At 39.3% G+C, this 19,423-nt stretch overlaps 1 protein-coding gene across 6 annotated transcripts in view; it reads left to right on the top strand.

Moving 5' to 3' along the window:
• Window positions 1-19,423, top strand: part of PCGF5 (polycomb group ring finger 5) — a 119,308-nt gene that overhangs the window by 48,892 nt on the left and 50,993 nt on the right. For 4 of the 6 annotated variants that reach the window (XR_002524371.2, XM_021943469.2, XM_009214956.3 and 1 more), the window contains exons 1-2: window positions 7,894-8,151; window positions 9,966-10,260. Coding sequence is in view for 5 of the 6 variants with exons in the window: in XM_021943469.2 (XP_021799161.1) it covers window positions 10,149-10,260 (112 nt within the window). In the remaining variant the exon portion in view is untranslated. Of the gene's footprint in view, window positions 1-6,279; window positions 7,644-7,893; window positions 8,152-9,965; window positions 10,261-19,423 lie in introns of those variants that run through there. The other 2 variants (XM_003903988.5, XM_017963103.3) reach the window with 2 other exon arrangements.

Below are 19,423 nucleotides of genomic sequence, written 5' to 3'. Positions count from 1 at the left end.
CAAGAGTTCTGTTTTAATACCCTTCCTTAAAGTTTTTCTTTAATCTTAAGATTTTTTTCTTAGCTGGAAGTAAGTTTAATTCATCTAGTGGGGCGTTTGGATTTTTATTAAGCTTGATGTCTTCTCTCTTTGTAAAGATCTGAATAAATTGTACTTCAGACTCATCTTCATGGTAGAAACTATGAAAAATTGTACGGCATGTGTGTTATACTATATGAAGAAATAGCATCTTCAAAGGGTAATATTATAAACACTCGTATTTTAATCACAATAAGTTATACTTCCTAAGTGCTGCTCATCTGTATCTTAATTCTGAATATTATAGATGCTTCCATATCTGGTATAGAGAGTGTTCTTATGTGCAATTTAAGTGTTTTCAAGGGTCAAAGCTTGTAAATGCTAATAGTTTCTTGTGTAGCACTCCAAATATAATGCCATGCATTTACTGGCATGAATAGTTATTAATTAGTATTAATGCTATTTGTGTTTTAGAAAATGTAAGAGAGATGAATCAAAAGTATGACTAATATTTGAAGGAACATGTCTATTTCTTAGTCTGTGCAGTCCTTAAAATATACTCTACATATGTGTGGATGTATATGTATGTATTTGTATACACGTATGCATAAATGTATAAGTAATCTCTATTTGGCTACATGTAGCACAAATTAGTTCTGTGTCAGATATTATAAGTACACTTCTGTACTTTGTTCATTAACTTCATTATTTTATTTTATTTTAAAAAATTCTTTGAGATGAAGTTTTGCTCTTGTTGCCCAGGCTGGAGTGTAATGGCACGATCTCAGATTGCTGCAACCTCCGCCTCCCAGGTTCAAGCAATTCTCCTGCCTCAGCCTCCCGAGTAGCTGGGATTATAGGCATGCACCACCACACTTGGCTATTTTTTTTTTTTTTTTTTTTGTATTTTTAGTAGAGATGGGATTTCTCCATGTTGGTCAGGCTGGTCTCGAACTCCCGACCTCAGGTGACCCAGCCACCTTGGCCTCCCAAAGTGCTGGGATTACAGGTATGAGCCACCATGCCCAGCCACTTCATTATTTTAATGTGCCACATTAAGTGTTATGTACTACATGTTGAACATTAAACAGATTTATTCTAAATGCCTGCTATGGGTTGAATTGAGTCTCTCAGAAAGAACTGGTGAAGTCTTAGCCTCTGCTGCTTGTGAATATGAACTTATTTGGTAAAGTCATATTCTTGGAAGGTATAATCAATTTGGGCTCTTAATTCAACAAGACTCGTGTCCTTATAAGAAGAGGAAAAGGCCAGGCCTGGTGGCTCACGCCTGTAATCCCAGCACTTTGGGAGGCCAAGGTGGGTGGATTGCTTGAGCCCAGAAGTTCGAGACCAGTCTGGGAAACATGGTGAAATCCTGTCACTACAAAAAATACAAAAATTATCTGAGCATGGTGGTATGTACCTTTGGTCCCAGCTACTCTGGAGGTTGAGGTGGGAGGATCACTTGAGCCTGAGAGGTCGAGGCTGCAATGAGGCGTGATTGTACCACTGCATTCTGGCCTGGGAGACAGAGACTTTGTCTTAAAAAATATATGTTAAAAAAAAAGAGGAGAGAGAGACAGACAAGGAGAACATAATGTAAAGATAGATGCACAGAGAGAAGACGGCCATGGGACTACTGGAGTAACAGCACAATTGCATGTTGTAGGGGAGGGGAAATTTCCTCCAGGGAGGTTGCTACCAGAAGAAGGGACTATACTTAGCTACCTCTGGGTTAGGGAATTTAAGGGAACTGATCAAATTCAAAATCATAGCTATGAGAAATAGGAGAGAATTTGTCCAGGCATATACAGGAGTAATTATAAGAACAAAGCAAAACAAAATGCAGCATTAATAACCCAGTTGACTGGGATAGCATATTTTTAGTAGTACTGATTTGCAGACAAGCACACTGATAAAGGAGCAGGACAAACAGATGAACGGCCAAAAGCCTAAAGAACTGCAGATAAAATATAACCAAAACAGGGAGAAAGTTGATGATGATTGCACTGGGTCTGAGGAAGACAAGGAAGGAAATGGATCCAGAGAAAGGTTGATTAAACTAAATTGAAAGAAAGGAGCAGAGAATCCCTAAATGGGGATATAAGCCAGAATATAGTTATTTTAAAATCAATTTATGCTTATAAGTTCAGGCTCTAATTACAGAAAGTCTTTCCTTTTCTAGTAGAAATGAGTGTTCTACTTAAAATTTCAGACTTCACTTGTAAAAAGGATTAAATAATCAATAGTTACAGAAATATTGTAAAGGAAATGATGATCTATGAATTTATAATCATGAAGTTCTAATTAACTTCCTCATCAGTACTTGTAATAAGCATCACCCTCCTAACATTTTTGGGAAGTGAAATATCATTGTAAGTTGTTCAGATCAGGAACAACAGTTCTTGACAGAACTTGCTTTTTAAAAGCATAAATGAATACATGTAATTACTTCTCTTCCTTGGATTTTTCTGCAATTTTCTTAATTTAATAAATTAAAATGATGATATTGAAATGATCTGGTATCAAAGCCTCCTCTTTTATAATTCAGTAATATAGTTAGTGAACAGACCTCGGCCTTGATGACTTGTGTGAAAAGTACTTTGGAACTCCCTGTTCACAGATTCTTCTTAATATGCATATAATACTCATCCAAAAAGCTAGAAAGGGAGAATACCTGTCAGCAGCTTAAATTCCCTTGTTTAACATCATGGAAATAAAGATATACCTCCTTCTCCTTAGGAGGTTGTCAGGTCTGATCTAGTTCCCATAGCTGCACTATTCGTATTTTCAAATGTGCCCTCTTTTGCTGAGTTTGCTGTCTTTGAAAAGAGATGGGATGGGGAAGTCTAACCACCCAGCCCTTCAGGGCCTCTTCTCAGACCACAATCCAAGCTGCTGATGCTGGCCATGGTGAGGCTGGAGTTGACAGCTAACACACTTTTTTTCCTGGCCTTATTTACCATCCATATGCCATTACCATTCATTTGTAACTGGCAGAGAAGGTATGTAGGACTAATTTCTTGTCCACCCATAGTGCTGCTGCTTTCAACTGGAGTTTTTGTCACTTGATCATGTTCCATTTAACACTTTATTAATAAATTTTGATATATTGCGCCATAATTGTTTCTTGTGGATAAGTCTCTACTCCCTGGTGTGATTTTAATTAATAACCCAAGAAGGCAGGGATTATGTCTTAACACATCCTTTGTAAAGATCCCTTCAAGAAGAAACCCAAGAAAGAATACATAGGATCAGTTCTTAGAATGTGTGCAATTATTCAGTTTTTCAATAAACATTTATTTGAACACTTGCTTTCTGCCATCCACTCTGCTAGGGATATGCATAGCCAAGCAGTGGATCCACTGGGCTTACACTGTAGTGGGAGATACAGATGAGTAAATCAGATAATCTAAGAGTGTGATATTTGATTTGAGAGGATAAATGTGAGTTGTTTTGTATGAATATGGTCTGTGTGTATAGAGGAGGCTCTTTGGCAGCTTTGAGGTACCTGGGAAGGTGACCTTTGAAATCAGCTGATACCTGAAAGGATATATAAGGGTTGGTCAGACTTAGCAGAGGTGGGGAAAGGTGAGGGGATAAAGACAGGGTGTTCATTTGGAAGAAGACCTGTCTAGCTAACTAGAGAGTAAAGGGGTACATTATGGCTGGAGCACAGAGTTCAAGTAGGGGTGGGGACGCTGTAGAAGTGAAAGGGATCTGAAATGGCCTTATTAAGTGTTTGGGCATTATTCTAGAAATGAGGTTTTTTAAAGCCAGAGAACAGCATGATCAAATTTATATAGTTAGAAAGAGTCTTCTGGCTCTTCTGTGGAAGATGCTTTGGCAGAAAAGAGCTATAGGAAGACTACTTAAGAGTTCATTGAGTGATAGAGAGTAGAGATGATAGTGATCTGAACAGGGTGGCTAAATGGAGGGATTTAAGAGACATTTAGCATGGGATGTCCTTGAAAATTACTGGATTGTGGGAGAGGGGTGCAGTAAGAGAAAGACATGGTCAAGGGTGATTGGAAGTTCTCTTCAATTCTCTGTTCCCCCTACCATTCCTCCATCATTGATTTTAGGCAACCATAGATTTACAGTTACAATATTCATGGTCATAAAATAAATATATGTGGGCCTTATAGGACATTTATGTTCAATTATACTATTTTCTCTAATCTCTATAGGAAGACCTTTATATTATGGAGAGTAGTTTACATGTTAAAGGCTCTCTGTGTTAAAATATTAAATAGCATTCTTAGATATATAATTTGTAATAATGAAAATTTCACTTCACTTTTTTTTTTTCTTTTTTCTTTTTTTTTTTTTTTTGAGACAGAGTCTCTCGCTCTGTCGCCCAGGCTAGAGTGCAGTGGCGTGATCTTGGCTCACTGCAAGTTCCGCCTCCTGGATTCACGCCATTCTCCTGCCTCAGCCTCCTGAGTAGCTGGGACTACAGGCACCCACCACCATGCCCGGCTAATTTTTTGTAGTTTTTGTAGAGACAGGGTTTCACCATGTTAGCCAGGATGGTCTTGATCTCCTGACCTCGTGATCCACCCTCCTCGGCCTCCCAAAGTGCTGGGATTACAGGCATGAGCCACCGCACCTGACTGAAAAATTTACCTTATTTAATATTTCAGGGAAATGTAAATATATAACCACATTTTTCAACCACATTATGTCACTAAAATTCAGTTAATTAATGATGTATTTATTAGGCAGGAAAGGAATGTGAACTTTTAGTATAGAACTGCCTACCCATCCATTGCCCAGCCATAAATGAAATAAAAATCTAGACATAAAATATAAAGTAATGAAAACATTTGTTAGATATACAGATAGCTCCAAGTAGTTCTAGGAGTTATTAAGAGCCATTTGTGGTTCTCTGGAAGAGTCTGGGCCAATACTCAAATGCAACAGTTACCACTTTGGGATTATGCTTCTTTGATAGGGAATCACCAGTGGCCACTTCACTTCTAAGTGCCATCTAGACAGTTATTTCCCTCCCTCTCCTCATCCATTCTTCTCTTTCTTTCTTCCTTTTTTAACAACAAAAAAAATTTAATCTGTGGTTTTTTTGTTTTGTTTTTAAATGTATTCTCTCTCTTATCCCCCAGACTGGAGTGCAATGGCACCATCTCAGCTCACTGCAACCTCCACATCCCGGGTTCTAGCGATTCTCCTGCCTCAGCCTCCCTAGTAGCTGGGATTACAGCCACCTGCCACTAAGCCCGGCTAATTTTGATATTTTTAGTAGAGACAAGGTTTCACCATGTTGGCCAGGCTGGTCTTGAACTCCTGACCTCAGTTGATCTGCCCGCCTTGGCCTCCCAAAGTGCTGGTATTACAGGCATGAGCGACCGCGCCTGGCCCTAATCTGTTTCTTTCCAGACCTCCCTTAAGTTCTTGGACTTGAGAAGTACTCTCAAGAGATGTTAAAGAAAACTGAACCTGGCACCTTTGTTTTGGTCTTGGCTCTACCAGGATCAGCTCTGTAATTATGAATTTGCCACGTCTCAGGATGTTAGTTTCTACATCTGTAAAATGAGAAAGCTGGAGTACATTATTGATAAGGGGACTCCCAGCTATGATTCCTTTATCCTGCCTTTTTTTTTTCCCCCGGCCCTATATATCCAGTTGCTTCCAGGCCTTTGTTTACTTGAGGGTCCTCCTGGTACTTGAGATTTGTTATCAGAGCTACCCCCTCATGTTATAGCTTCCATCGTTTGTCCTCTGCCCCCACTGGCAGTACCAAGGGACTATACTAGGATAAGTAACTGGTAAGGAGCCCCAGGGGAAAAGGAGAGGCAGCACAGCAGCTGAAAGTCCCATGTTTTAATACTTAAAATCTGCATACACATCACACAGGAAAGTTGCCATTTCACAACATTCCCTCTTACCATTACAATAATAATACTTTGTTATTATTATTATTATTTTGAGGCGGACCCTTGTCTGTTGCCCAGGCTAGAGTGCAGTGGTGCTATCTCGGCTCACTGCAACCTCCGCCTCCTAGGTTCAAGCGATTCTCCTGCCTCTGCCTCCCGAGTAGCTGGGACTACAGGCACCTGCCACCATGCCCACCTAATTTTTGTATTTTTAGTAGAGATGGGGTTTCACCATATTGGCCAGTCTGGTCTCAAACTTCTGACCTCATGATCCGCCCACCTCGGCCTCTCAAAGTGCTGGGATTACAGGCATGAGCCACCGTGCCAGGCCTATTCTTCTTATTTTTTTAAACCAGACATGTTTGAGTTTTTAAACTTGTTTTTATTTTGTGTATGTGTGCATTTTTTTAAATTGGGGTGGAAGAGATGGAATGGTTGCTGAAGAGGGCAGAGGCAAAGCCACATAACACTGTACTACAAACTATTGCTGCCTCTCCAGATACAAAGCACAGATTGCCTTACAAAGGTTGTAGTTCTCACTCATCCCAAGTCCATTCTGGCAACCCCACCTCCACATTCATCCTCAGGTACTGCTCTATCACATGTTTGTGACCCCTTCCTTCATTGCTAACATATGTCATCCTAAAACCAGCCTTCAAGCTCGTTTCCTTCAGGAATACTGATTAACTGCACTTGTGATTGGTCATCAATCACATTTAAGCCCCCTGGACTTCATTGTTATTCTTTTAAAATATATTTAAAATAGTTTCAGACACAAAATAGGAAAATAAGTCATTTTTATATATTGTCGTATATATACAGTAATATCCTCCAATACATATTTTAAACACACTAGAAATGGGGTGATTTTTCACATATTGTTCTGTTTAGTCTCTGAAATGAAAGATATGAAGGGTAAAGAGTAATCCTACTGCCATGAAGTTATTTGACCTCGCTTGTTTTCTCTTACTCATTGTGATTGCTGTGACTTATGAAGTTGATCCCAGCTTGGACATTGGCATATACGATTTTGCAAAATGATTCTTTAAAGTACTATAAGAATGTGGTCATTTAAAGCTGTTTCAGAAAATGTATTGCTCCTACTGTGATATTAGAAATGGCAATTTTTAAACTTATGTCAAAGTTTGATTATAAAATGGATAATTTCAAAAGCTGCCTTGGTCTACTGCTTGATGCATTTTAAACTTGAAATGGATCTTTGAACACCTGTATGACTGCTGGACTAGCGGTTGTTTGTTGGTTTGCCACTTAGAGTCTTCTATCACTATATATAGTAAGAAGCTAACGCCTATCAGTTGGAGAAAAAGCAAATACTTTGCATTGACAATCTCCCCTACCCTCTATTATTGTCATTTTCTTAAGCCATCACTGCTCTGGCTTCTAAAATACACGTTTTTGAATGAAGGTTTTTGCAGTGAATGGTGTCTTGTAGGTCTCAAAGTCCACTAGAAAGAGTACTGGGCTTTTGTTTGTTTTGAACCTTGCAAACAGTAATGCTTCTTTACCACTCACCCTCCCCCCACCCTTACCCTCCACAACATTCCCGTTTGCTTATAGTTGTCAACGACCATGATCTCTGGACGCACGCTACAGTAACAAGTTTGTTAGTGATTGTCAAATAAGGTGCAAATCAAGGGATGGCTTTGTCCCTACTTCGGCGCAGGTGGTACAGACTTGGGGAAGACGCAGCTCAGGAGACAAATTCTCAGGGTGAGTCAGTCTCATCACTGACCGTTGCTTTTAAACCCTCCAGGAAAAATATGCCAGTCATTGTTATGATGAAAACAACCGAAGGGGTGGATGGTGAGGATAAGAAGAACCGAGATAATATTTGGCCAGAGCTACGTGTAGCGCAGGAGCCAGGGCGGCAGCTGCACCTGCGAGGAGCGCAGGCAGCAGGCGCGGCCTCCGGGCGTGGTGGTGGGCGTGGCCGGGCGGTGGGGGCGTGGCCGGGCGGCGGGGCGGGCGGTGCTGCCGGTTGGAAGTGGGTGGAGTTGCCCTTGGAGGCGGCACCGGACCTGGGCCCCGAGGCCCGCCGCGCCCTATCGGGCCTGAGCCGAGTGGCCCCACAGAGCCGGCGCGCTCCCGCCTGCAGGGGGAGAGCGGACGGGGCGCGGGGACCGGCCAGGCCGCAGCGGGTGCTGTTTCTGTTTCACTTTCCTTCACTCTGAGGCCGGCGCGCTGGCGGGCGAGGAGCGGCGGCGGTGGTGGCCGCTGGGTAGGTACCGGGCGGGCTGAGGAGCGGCAGGGACGCCAGACTCCTCGCCCAAGTTTGCGCCTCAGGCGGGAGCGACACCTCCAGACACCTGCCCTGGCCGGCCCCGTCTGGAGCCGGGAGGGCCCTTCGGGTGCAGGGGGCGACCGGCCGGGGCGGGGGCTTCGGAACCGTGCCTCGCTTGGCGGAGAGAGCGGCCGGCTGCGGACGCCGGCCCCGGGAAAGGCTGCTCGTTCTCCCCGGCCTGAGCAGCGCGCCTCTGGGGCCTGGGCCCGCGCACCTGCCGGGCGGGCGCGGCGGTTCTGGGACCGCACTGGACTATGCCGCTGGGTCCTGCCGGAGAACGCGGAAAAGTTCCCCCTCACCCCCGCCCCGTCATTGCAAGTTCTTGCTTCCCTTAACTGTCTTGGTCACAGGGCTCTGTGCTTTAGGATCTTAGCACCACCCCAGGTCGGGACCGTGCATTTCCTCTTCCAAAGGACTCTCTCTTACTTTGGAGCTTCATGGCAAACCTGTGGAAAAGGCAAGGCAGTTAATCCCAACTTACAGAGGAGGAAGCTGAGACCCAGGCACAGATATGAAACGCTTTGCTGAAGGTCATACAGAGCTAAGGGCCAGAACCCTGATTCCCTGTCTTTTAATTATGCTTGCTTTCTGTTACACCCACGAATATGATTTCCCAAGAGAATAGGATGATTACACGCATTCCCTGCACATTCGTAGTGGCTATGTGTTGATGGAATGCCTTTTACCTTTCCGGTTGCTTTATACTTACCAATGAGTTAACAGGTAAGATGGGGGAAAGTTCCTGTTTATAGAATGCACTTAGGAAAATCAACACCTTTCATGTTGTGTTTTCTGAGAGGATACATATTTTACAGTTTAAAAAACTGAGACAGGAAAGGAACATTACCCAGGTTATGTATCTACTAAATGTGACCAGTTTCTGTTGAAGAGTTTTTGGTCTAATAAAGACTGTAAAGAATGAATGTAACTATAAATCAAAATAAAAGGCAAATGTAACGGGAAAGAAGCATTAAAAACTAGGGAAAGATTGCTCTGAGGATAGCATTGGAGAAGGGCTTGAAGGGTAGGAAGCATGGAGACAGAGGAGAGAAAGGGCATGTTGGATAGAGTGCGTAGAACCTGCAGAGGAGACGGTGGGAGAGGAGTGATCCCTTCAGGTTGAAGAAAGTTGTTGAAGGGTATATTAAGGTTCACCTGTAGAAGGTCTTATGTGACAGAATGAGAAACGTTTTTCTGTTTGTAAAGAGAAGACGCTGACATTCGTTGATAAGAAGACCAAGTGTCACAGAATAAAATGTGTCTGGTAACAGAATATAAGATGGACTGCAGGTGGAGAGGTGATATACAAGTGGAGCAACTTGTATCAACTTGATTTGACTCGTAACTGGATGTAGGATTCAAAATGGAAGTGGGGACTATTTTGAAAGGGAGGATAATGACTTCACTTTTTAATCTTCTAACTTGTATTGGCAGGGACTCCTAATAGAGCAGTCAAGCAGATAGTTAAAATGCATTAGCGAAGAGGTAAAGATACCAAACTGTAGTTAATAGCTTGGGGTGTCATTAGTATAGAGGTGATAGTTGAGGTTCCAGAACTGGATGAATTTGTCATTATTCTGAATTAAATTATAGCAAATTTGCAAGTTAATGATACAATGAAGGTTATGTTCTATTCACCTATTCACCCAATTGGGAACATGTAACACTTGCTGTTAATAGAATGACATTAATACATTATGAGGAGTTTGACGCCTTTTTCTCTCATCTTTTTGAAATGATTTTGGAAACAGACATGGGAAAGCAGAACCACCAAAAGGAGTGATGATCAACGATCTCCTGATAAATCTGGATGCTAATTCTCATGCCTCAGGACATCCTACTGGGAACGACGTACTAGCTCCTGGGATCAGACTTTCATCTACTTAGGACCCCTCTTTGCCCGAACTCATAAAGCCAGACTTCACTAGCCACGAATGGCTACCCAAAGGAAACACTTGGTGAAAGATTTTAATCCTTACATTACCTGCTATATCTGTAAAGGGTATCTGATCAAGCCAACAACAGTGACGGAATGCCTCCATACATGTAAGTGTTCGTTTAGGTTATTATACGCGTCAAAGTTTATATGTACATTTATTCCTTTAAAATTGCCATGTTTTGTTTTTATCTATGTTGTAACTTTTAAGAAATGAGTATTCTAAGAATTATTTTAACTTTGAATTAATTTTCAGAATAGTTGTCATTGGGATGCCAGTGGCATGAAGTTTTGCTTTTGTTATTTGAATCTCAGTAGTTGACTTTTATCACATTGTAAAATATTCTAAAAATCATAAGCATATTATCAGTTATGGTTTTTTTAGGTGAACTATTTCAGGTTTTTTATTTTAAAAAAATTATACTCAAGGAATTAATCTCAGAGATTCTTTTAGGATATGCAGACTCTAATTCGCTGGTTCTCAAAGTGTGATTCCTAGACTAGCAGCACCAGTGTCATCACAAGTTCTAGGAACTTGTTAGAAATGCAGATTATCAGGCCCTACCTTAGACTTAATGAACCAGAGACTCTGAGAGTGGGCCCAGTAATCTGTTTTAACAAGCCCTCCAGGTGATTCTGAAGCATGCTTAAGTTTGAGAATCACTGTTCTAGTAGTGTCTTACCTGTGGAGCTCCTAGCAGATTTCATTCTCAATTGTCCCATTGGAAGAGGAAGAGACATTTTTTACTGCCACTTATGCCAAGATTACACATACTCTTTGTGTTTCTGCCAGCATGATTTCATTTTTTATTTCAGTGAAAGTAATTCCAGTAAGTTTTAGTTTAATGCCTAGTATGTGCACCAAAATAGAGATATACTTGATTTCATCTTAGCTTTACAATGACCTGGGAGCAGTTTGGAGTAGATGTAGGGGGAGAGAGAAGGTATAGAGATTATCTTCATTTTATGGATGTGGAAACTAACAGTTAAGTAACTTGTCTAGTCTCATAGCTAATGAGTGGTGGACTTATAGTCAACTCCAGAACCCATGTTCTTTAATATACCATAGTACCTTTTTTTTTTTTTTTTTTTGGTAAGCCTTTTTTTTTTTCAGCTATTCTTGCTCTGCTGAACTGACATAATGTTATACCAGTAGTTTTAAATGGATGCTAGATGGAATAATCTGGAAATGGTTGAAATGGCAAATTTTATGTTATATTTATTTTACCACAATAAAAAACAGAATCATCTGGGAAGCTATTTAAGCATACACATGCTCAGGACCCTGCCTGGGGAGATAAAGTGGGTCTTGTGGTAAGGTCTGGGCATGTATATTTTGGAAAAGCTCTTCAAGTGATGCTGATGTATACTCCTTTGGGGTATTACTGGCACATCTTATTCAATTAGCAGTTAACTATGTACTATCTTGTATTACTAATTTGCTGTTGCCCTGTATTATTTAACTTGAACAGTTAATAATTAACTACCATTGAACAGACATTTATTGAGTACTTTCTGTGTGTCAGGCACTGTGCTGGGGCACAGAGGATACAGAAGGGCACAAGATAGTAAAAAAGTCTCTGCTCAAGAAGTATAATTCTAATAGGAAAACTAATTTTAAAAAATGCCATGTTAGTGATAAGTAGTATGAAAAGGAACAAAGCCCGATTGTAGATAGGAGACATGGAGTTATTTTATCGTGGGTCAGTCTCTTTGATATGATGACATTTGAACAGAAACCTGAAGGGAATGAAGGACTCTGTGGATATATGGGAAGAGCAGTCTGTGTAAAGGGAAAATCAAGTACAGAGGCCTTGAGATGGAAATACACTTGGCCAGGTCAAGGAACAGCAAATCAGTTAGACGCCTATTACTGTAGGAAAGCTAAAAGATTATGGGGCCTTCAACCAAGGCTATAAGATATGAAATGGAGGTGGAGAATGGTGGTTGTATTGTGGACATACTTTGAAGGAAGAAACAATTGGCTACCCTAGAGTGGGGACTTTATCTTCTACTTCCCTGTTTCCCATTGCACCAAGCGTGGAACCTGGAGCCAGTCCACAGTGTGTTTTGTTTTGCTTCTTTGAACATTTGTTCATTGTTTTTAATTTTTGGATTCATCCAGCAAAAACTGCCAACTCTGGATGATGAGAAGAAAGCACAAACTCTCCCATTTCTATCTATATACTGCAAATTTTATGTATGTCCTTTGGAAGAAAATTTTCTTTGGGTCATAGTGAAATCCCAATTTAACTATAACTTTTTTAAAAAAAGGAAAACAAAAGATTATAGAAGTATAAACAATTAGCTTATAAGCAAAGGGTGTATATATATATATACACACACACATATATACACACACACACACACACACACATATATATATATATTCTCAACAGCAATTTAAAGCCTAAAGGGGTAAATTAAATGACAGTTTAACTGCACATGTCGTCCTGGCCTGAAAGATCCCTTGGTGGCCATCAAGCCCCTTTAGTAAGAGAGAATGAACATTGTAGAAATGTGATTTAAATACAATGGTAAGTCCCAAATGTGGCCTTTATCATCAACAGAGAACACAAAAAGTAGAGTAAATGATGGAGTCAGGTACTCCATTGCGTCTCTGAGGATTCCGGTAGCCCTAATCTTTATATACTGCCAGGTCCTTTGATTTCTATGTTGTTTGTATTTATATTGAAGCTTATAGGTGAAAACTATCCCACTTGCAAGGTATCCCTTCTTAGAAATATTTATATACAAACAAATACAAATCTATATTTATACAAATATATCCCACTTGCAAATGGGATAGTTTTTGCCTATAAGCCTCAATATAAATACAAACAAATATTGATAACATAAATTGTACTGCAAAGCAGTATTCCTCAGCCTTTGGTTGGGTCTTTGATATGTGGTGATATCCTGGGTTTCAACTTTTCTGCAAGGTTTTCTCATATATAATGTAGGATAGATACAGTTGTTCTGTGATTTGGGATGGGTATAAAATTAAATAACCAAATGGGAAAGGCAGAAAGTGAGAAATGTTAAGTGACGTTGTCGTACCATATAATATTTTACATCTTGACTTAGGCAAATACAAAGAGTAACTTACTTATCTTATACAAAGTCTATGATATTATGATGCTATAAAGAATGAGTTAAGAGTGAGTAAATGCTAGTTTTTATGGAGACTCATAAGAAAATATAAGGTGTTCTTACTATTCAAGTGTGAAATACATAAATAAAGCTTTATTATTGGTGTGCAAAACCAGACATAGAACCTGCCCTTCTGGACTCTCTGGTCAAGTGAAGAAAGAGTAATCAAGTTAAGAAATGTAAAAAACAAACAAACAAAGAAAACAAACAAAAAGATGCTGTTAAGTGCAATGAGGAATGACAGGGGGTGATATAATAGCAGATGTGTATCAGGATACTGGAGCAGAATGATATGCAGAAGAAACTCGTGTTTTGTGAAATTCCTAAAGCTACAGATCATATACCATCTCAGACAGATAGTAACCCTTAAGTAGTGGTGCAGAGGACTACATATGGGCCGGAGGCAGGGATTATTAGTAGCTCCCTCTGCTTTGATAGGGGTAAATGAAGTTACTTCAATCTTCTTTCAGACGACTATGCAAGTGCATTTCAGCCCTTTTCTCCATCTCAAACCAGATAGGTTGGTGCTTCCCCATTCTCTCAGAGAGAAATTCTGGAGCCAGCACTGCTGGGCTGCCCTGTAGATGTAGGTAGATGTAGAAAGAAGGGCCCAAAAAGTGAGCTCGTCAAAAGGAAATAGGAGGTAGAGATGGTGGGGCAGCCCAGGGTCCTGCCAGGAGATGCAAAAAATCATGTCATCATATCACTTGATCACATTTGATCACATGATCAAATCAGTATCATAAAAACCACATCTTTAGACTCTTTTCACCTACTAATACTTCTTCCCTTCAGTAGGCCAGGGACATTTGATAAATAGATAAAATTTTTAAATGAGTTAAAATATTCAAACACAAATGAGTTTTAGCTTTAAATGATCACTTAATACTAGATGAACTAAATCCACATTAACCATGGTTTACATGGCTGTGAGATAATTTTAATAGCCTAACAAACCAAAAGAAATAAACACATAATTTTTGCACAAATAATTATTTCGTTATTTAAACTAAGTAATTACATATCAGCACTTTGCTAGCCACTGGGGGTACAGTGGTAAATAAGATAAATGTGAAATATGTACACTATTGAGCAAACTTATATGCCAAGAAGAAATTTCTAACACATGTATTTAGATGTATTTTTTTTTTTCCTGTGTGAACTCATGTATCCTGAGACTTCAGCTACCTATGCTGAGGCCTCTCAAATCTTTATTTTTGGCTTACACTTTTCTTCTCAGCTGCAGAATCCTACTGGATGTCCACTTGGATGTCCTGAAGCCACCTGAAACTCAGCATATCTACGAATGATCAAATGGGATGCCAGCACTCAGTTATCCAAGCAAGAAATATGCTACGTGCTTGACTCTACCCTCACAAAACTGGGCAAAGTCCTGCTGGTCTCTCTCCTTAATAGTTCTCAAATCTGTCCCTTTAGTTTCATCCCTCTGTTACTGTTCTCATTCAGGTTCTTATTACATCTCACCAAAGCCACTGCAGCACATTCTTAACTGTGTCCAAGTGGTAATAATTAAAAACAGCTTACTGTCTTTATCATTATCACTCTTAACCCACCCTAAAATTTTCTAAAGGTATCCTGTTGACCTCAGGATACATTAAAGCTACTTAGTGGTGACTGGTTTCTGCCTACCACTTCCTCCCCTACCACCTAACACTCACACATACAAATACTTGGTTCAACTGTTTGCTCTCCTTGAAATGAATGCCTCCTCTGTGCCCAGCTAGCAGTTACCCATCCTTTAAAACTCATCCCCTTTAAGACGTGCCCTACCATGTGTAGATTTGGGTTAAGTGTCTCAATAAAATCTTAATAAATGCATGGCTAGTAAGTTATTTTATTGTGTATTTTTCCTTTCAAAGATTCAAATGCAGTGATAGGTAACTTGAAACGCATATAGGCAATGTTGGTTAGGAATTACAAATTTAGAAAAACTGTCTCCTAGGATCTGCGTAGGAATATTTGGGGTCTTAGGGAGAGGGAGAGACTCTGGACTGGGGACTAGAAATTGATGGCCCTAGATTAAGGGATGTTCTGTCTCTTTCACCAGGTGACCCTGGTGAAAAGAGAAACTTTAAAGCTGCTTAGAGTGTATCTGCTGGGTGTGGTATAGGTTGTTGATTTAAAATGAAAGACTTTTTACTTTAAGGACAAAGAAGCTTTGTTCCAGCAGCTCAAATGTGACCAGTAAAGTGTATTGGTTCTTAACCCTTTTGTGGTCAGAGGCCCCTCTAAGAATCTAGTGATTCTTTCCTCAGGAAAAAAAAAAAAAAAAGGATGTTTATAGACAGAATTCTGTGGTACAGAAAAGGAAAGCTTTCTTTCCTCTTTCTGCTTTTCAGAGATTATGGCAGTAATCCCTAACCTAAGAATAAATTCTTTGCAAAAACACATTGTTATACTTATTTTTTAACTTCTACAAAGAAGGATTAATTGATAATATAGTTGATGTGATAAGAGACTCAGCAATTTTATGTGGTAATATGTAAGAAGGAATAACTTAACCATAAGATGACAGAATTTAAGTACTACCAACCATTTATTGTTTTTGAACAAATACAAATATACAAGTACTTAAGGTACAGAGAACTCATGATGCTCTGATATTCAGTATTTTAAAATCTTGCACTACATACACATGCTACTCAAAGTGAAATCTCTGAATTAGCTGCATCCACCATCAGCGACATCACCGGGGAACTTATTAGATAGAAGCACAAATTTTTGGGCTTCACTGTAGACTTACTGAATCAGAATCTCCGGAGAGAAGGCCAGAAATCTTTAGTAACGAGCCCTGCAGGTGATTCTCTGGTACACTAAAGTTTAAGAAGCACTGCTCTGGACCAGACATTTATAATACCAGCATCCTTTAAAGTAGGCAGTTTGTACTTTTAATCATAGAGTTGTTAAAATAAATGCTAATAAAGGAATGAAATATTAGCTATTGTTTTATTGAATGTTTGTTATATGGAGCATCATGAGCTTTACATTCATTGTTTTATTTTACCCAACCAAGAACCCTTGTAGTTAGGTGGTATTATTTAAGCATCAACAAATGTTCATTAACTTTTACATGTGCCAGTCATTATTCTAGCCACTGCAACACAGCAATAAATAGAACAGGCATAGTCTGTGCCCTCCTAGAACTTAATGTTCTAATAGGACAGACAGACAATAAGCAAGTAAAGTGGAATTTCAGGTGCTATGCATGAAAAATGCTATGAGTTAAAAACAGAAATGTCTTTCTTGGGAGTGGCCATCTGAGCAGGAACTAAAATAATAGGATCAATCTATGAAAAGGTTTAAGGGAAGAGTATTTCAGATTCTTATTCTGGAGGTAAGGCTGAGAAAGGTTAAGTAACAGCCAGTAAGTGCTAAAGCTGAGTTCTGAATCCTGGATATGTGACTCAGGTACATCTACATCATATATGTTATGACATTTTCCTAATTTTATTTTTCTTCTTTCTGCTTAGCTTTATTTTCTAAAATTTTTTTAAAGCAACATGTTAATTTAAAATTCTAGTTAATATTTATAAAATAAACCTCTTCTGTGTTTTCCTGTAACTGTTATGTACCCAATACTGATCCGCATTTATTATTCTGAATGAATAGCCATTTTAATGAAAAAAGATATAAATTGAATTTCCAATAATGTATTCTTAATAAGAATAAAAAACATATTTTGGAATAAAAAAGGCCAAAATAGAAATTATATTTATACTCTCAGTAGGTGCAAATATAATGTTTTAAGATATACTAGAAACGATGTCGTTGGTATACTGATGTTACATATTTCAAACAGTATTTTGGCAGAAACTAGTCATTCATTCATGAAAGTGATTATAGTGTTCATTTTGATGACTTTTTAAAAATAAGAATAATTATAGGTCTTAATCTTGGTGTCATCTATTATTAGTAGTAATGTTAAAGAAGAATTATGTGTATAGTTCTTTTAGCTTTTGAAACTATGAATTAGATAGCAGGGAATGTTTAAATAGTCGAGCAAAGCGTCAATAGTGGACGCTAAAGCACAAAACCAAAGGATAACAGAAGTAAAAAAGTAAAATCTTCTATATTGACTTATGAGAATATATCTTGGTCAGAATGAGTTGGGACTGATATCAGTGTCGGGTTGAGAAAAAGTATGTAACCTAAAATACAAAAATATTCATGGTTAGAAATCATCAGTATACAGGTATGTTTAAGAGTCTAGCACAAGTGTTCAATATAAGCATTATAGACAATTAGTCTAACTTCATAAAAAAGACAAAAGATAATTTTGATTTAGATATTCCGAAGACTTCACAACTACTGATGTTTTATATGTACTGGTTTTTACCAGTATTATATCAAAAATGTTAAAACCAGTGAGCAAAGCTATATTTTCTCAGAATATATATGTATTCATATATACATATATGAATATATAATATCAGAACCACTGACATTCAATTAATAGAAAATGATCAATGTTATATTTTAGTTTATATTGAACTAACTTATTTATTTATTTATTTATTTAGAGACAAGGTCTCACTCTGTTGCCCAGGCTGGAGTGCAGTGGCAAAATCTCGGCTCACTGTAACCTCCCTACCCCGCTTCCATCCCCAGCAGGCTCAAGTGATCTTCCTACTTCAGCTTTCTGAGTAGCTGTGTTACAGGTGTGCACCACCATGCCCAGCTAGTTTTTTTGTATTTTTTTTGTAGAGACAGGGTTTGGACATGTTGCCCAGGCTGGTCTTGAACTCCTGGGCTCAGGTAATCAATTTGCCTCAACCTCCCAAAGTGCTAGGATTATAGGTGTCAGCCACCGTGCCCAGCCTTTTTTATTTTAGAGACGGGATCTCACCATGTTGCCCAGGCTGGTCTCGAACTCCTGGACTCAAGCAGTCCTCCCACCTCAGCCTCCCATGGTGTTGTAATTACAGGCACGAGCCACCAGTGCCTGGCCTAACTTACTTTAATTGTCAAAAAAAATTACTAGTAAACTCAGTCTCCTCCCTTGCTTTAGTTGAAAATGTAAGCTGCTTTCTGACTTGACTGCAATACTAACACGTGTAGGGTCTACAATTTTGGTTCCCTTTAGTATTCCTAACCATTATGTTCTCATTTATATTATAAATCATTACAAAGCATTTTGTCTTCCAGATACAATTCTAGGCACTTGAGACTCATCAAGCAACCTTGTAGGCAATAAACAAATCATAGTGTGTATTATATTAGGTGATAAATACTGTAGAAAAGGGGAAAGTCAAGCTGAGTAAAGGAAATTGGCCAGTGAGGTGTTACAATTTCAAGTAAACTTGTGTTCAGGGTAGACCTCATTAAGAGAGTGACTTTTGAACAAAGACCAGGTAAAGGAGTTAGCCAGATATGTGAGGGGAGAGGTGTTTCTGGTAGAGGGAATAGCAAGATTAAAGACTCTAAAGTAGGAGTGTGACTGACTTGTTGAGAAATGACCTGAGTCCCATATGGCTGGACAGCAGTGAGTGAAGGAGTGTTAGAGGTGGTGGGGATGGGCATGGCCACAGGCACATGACACAGTTCTTGTAGAGCCATCTTAAGGATTTTGCCTTTACTCTGAGAGAAATGAAGATCCATTTCAGGCAGGATCATATAACAAGAATTATATGATCTGATTTATGTTTAAAAGAATCACTCAGACTACTATGTTGAAAGTATATCTGTTAGGAGGCCACTGCAGTAATCCAGGCAGGAGATGGTAATGGCTTGCATCAAGGTGGTGGTAAAAAGTGATCAGAATCTTAATAGGTTTTGAAGGTAAATTCATATTTGCTAATGAATTATATGTGGGTCATGAAAAGAAAAAGGAATGTAAGCTATAACATATTAAAATGGACATGTCCATTTGAGGGTTGGACTTATGACTCCTGGAATGAGCAGCATATGGATCATTATTTAAACAATGAAAGTTTGAAGGGAGGACCAAGGGCTGAGCCCTGGAGTACCAGTGTGTCAACTACTTATCAGGAAGAAAAGGAGAAATGAGTGAGATAGGAGGACAATGGGAAGAGTGGGTCCTAGAAGGCAAAGTAAACACATAGTGTTGAGGAGGTGGGATCAACTGTGTTAAGTGGGTTG

This window comes from Papio anubis, chromosome 11, assembly GCF_008728515.1.
Source record: "Papio anubis isolate 15944 chromosome 11, Panubis1.0, whole genome shotgun sequence".
NCBI lineage: Eukaryota > Metazoa > Chordata > Mammalia > Primates > Cercopithecidae > Papio > Papio anubis.
This window is presented reverse-complemented; position numbering and strand designations above follow the sequence as displayed.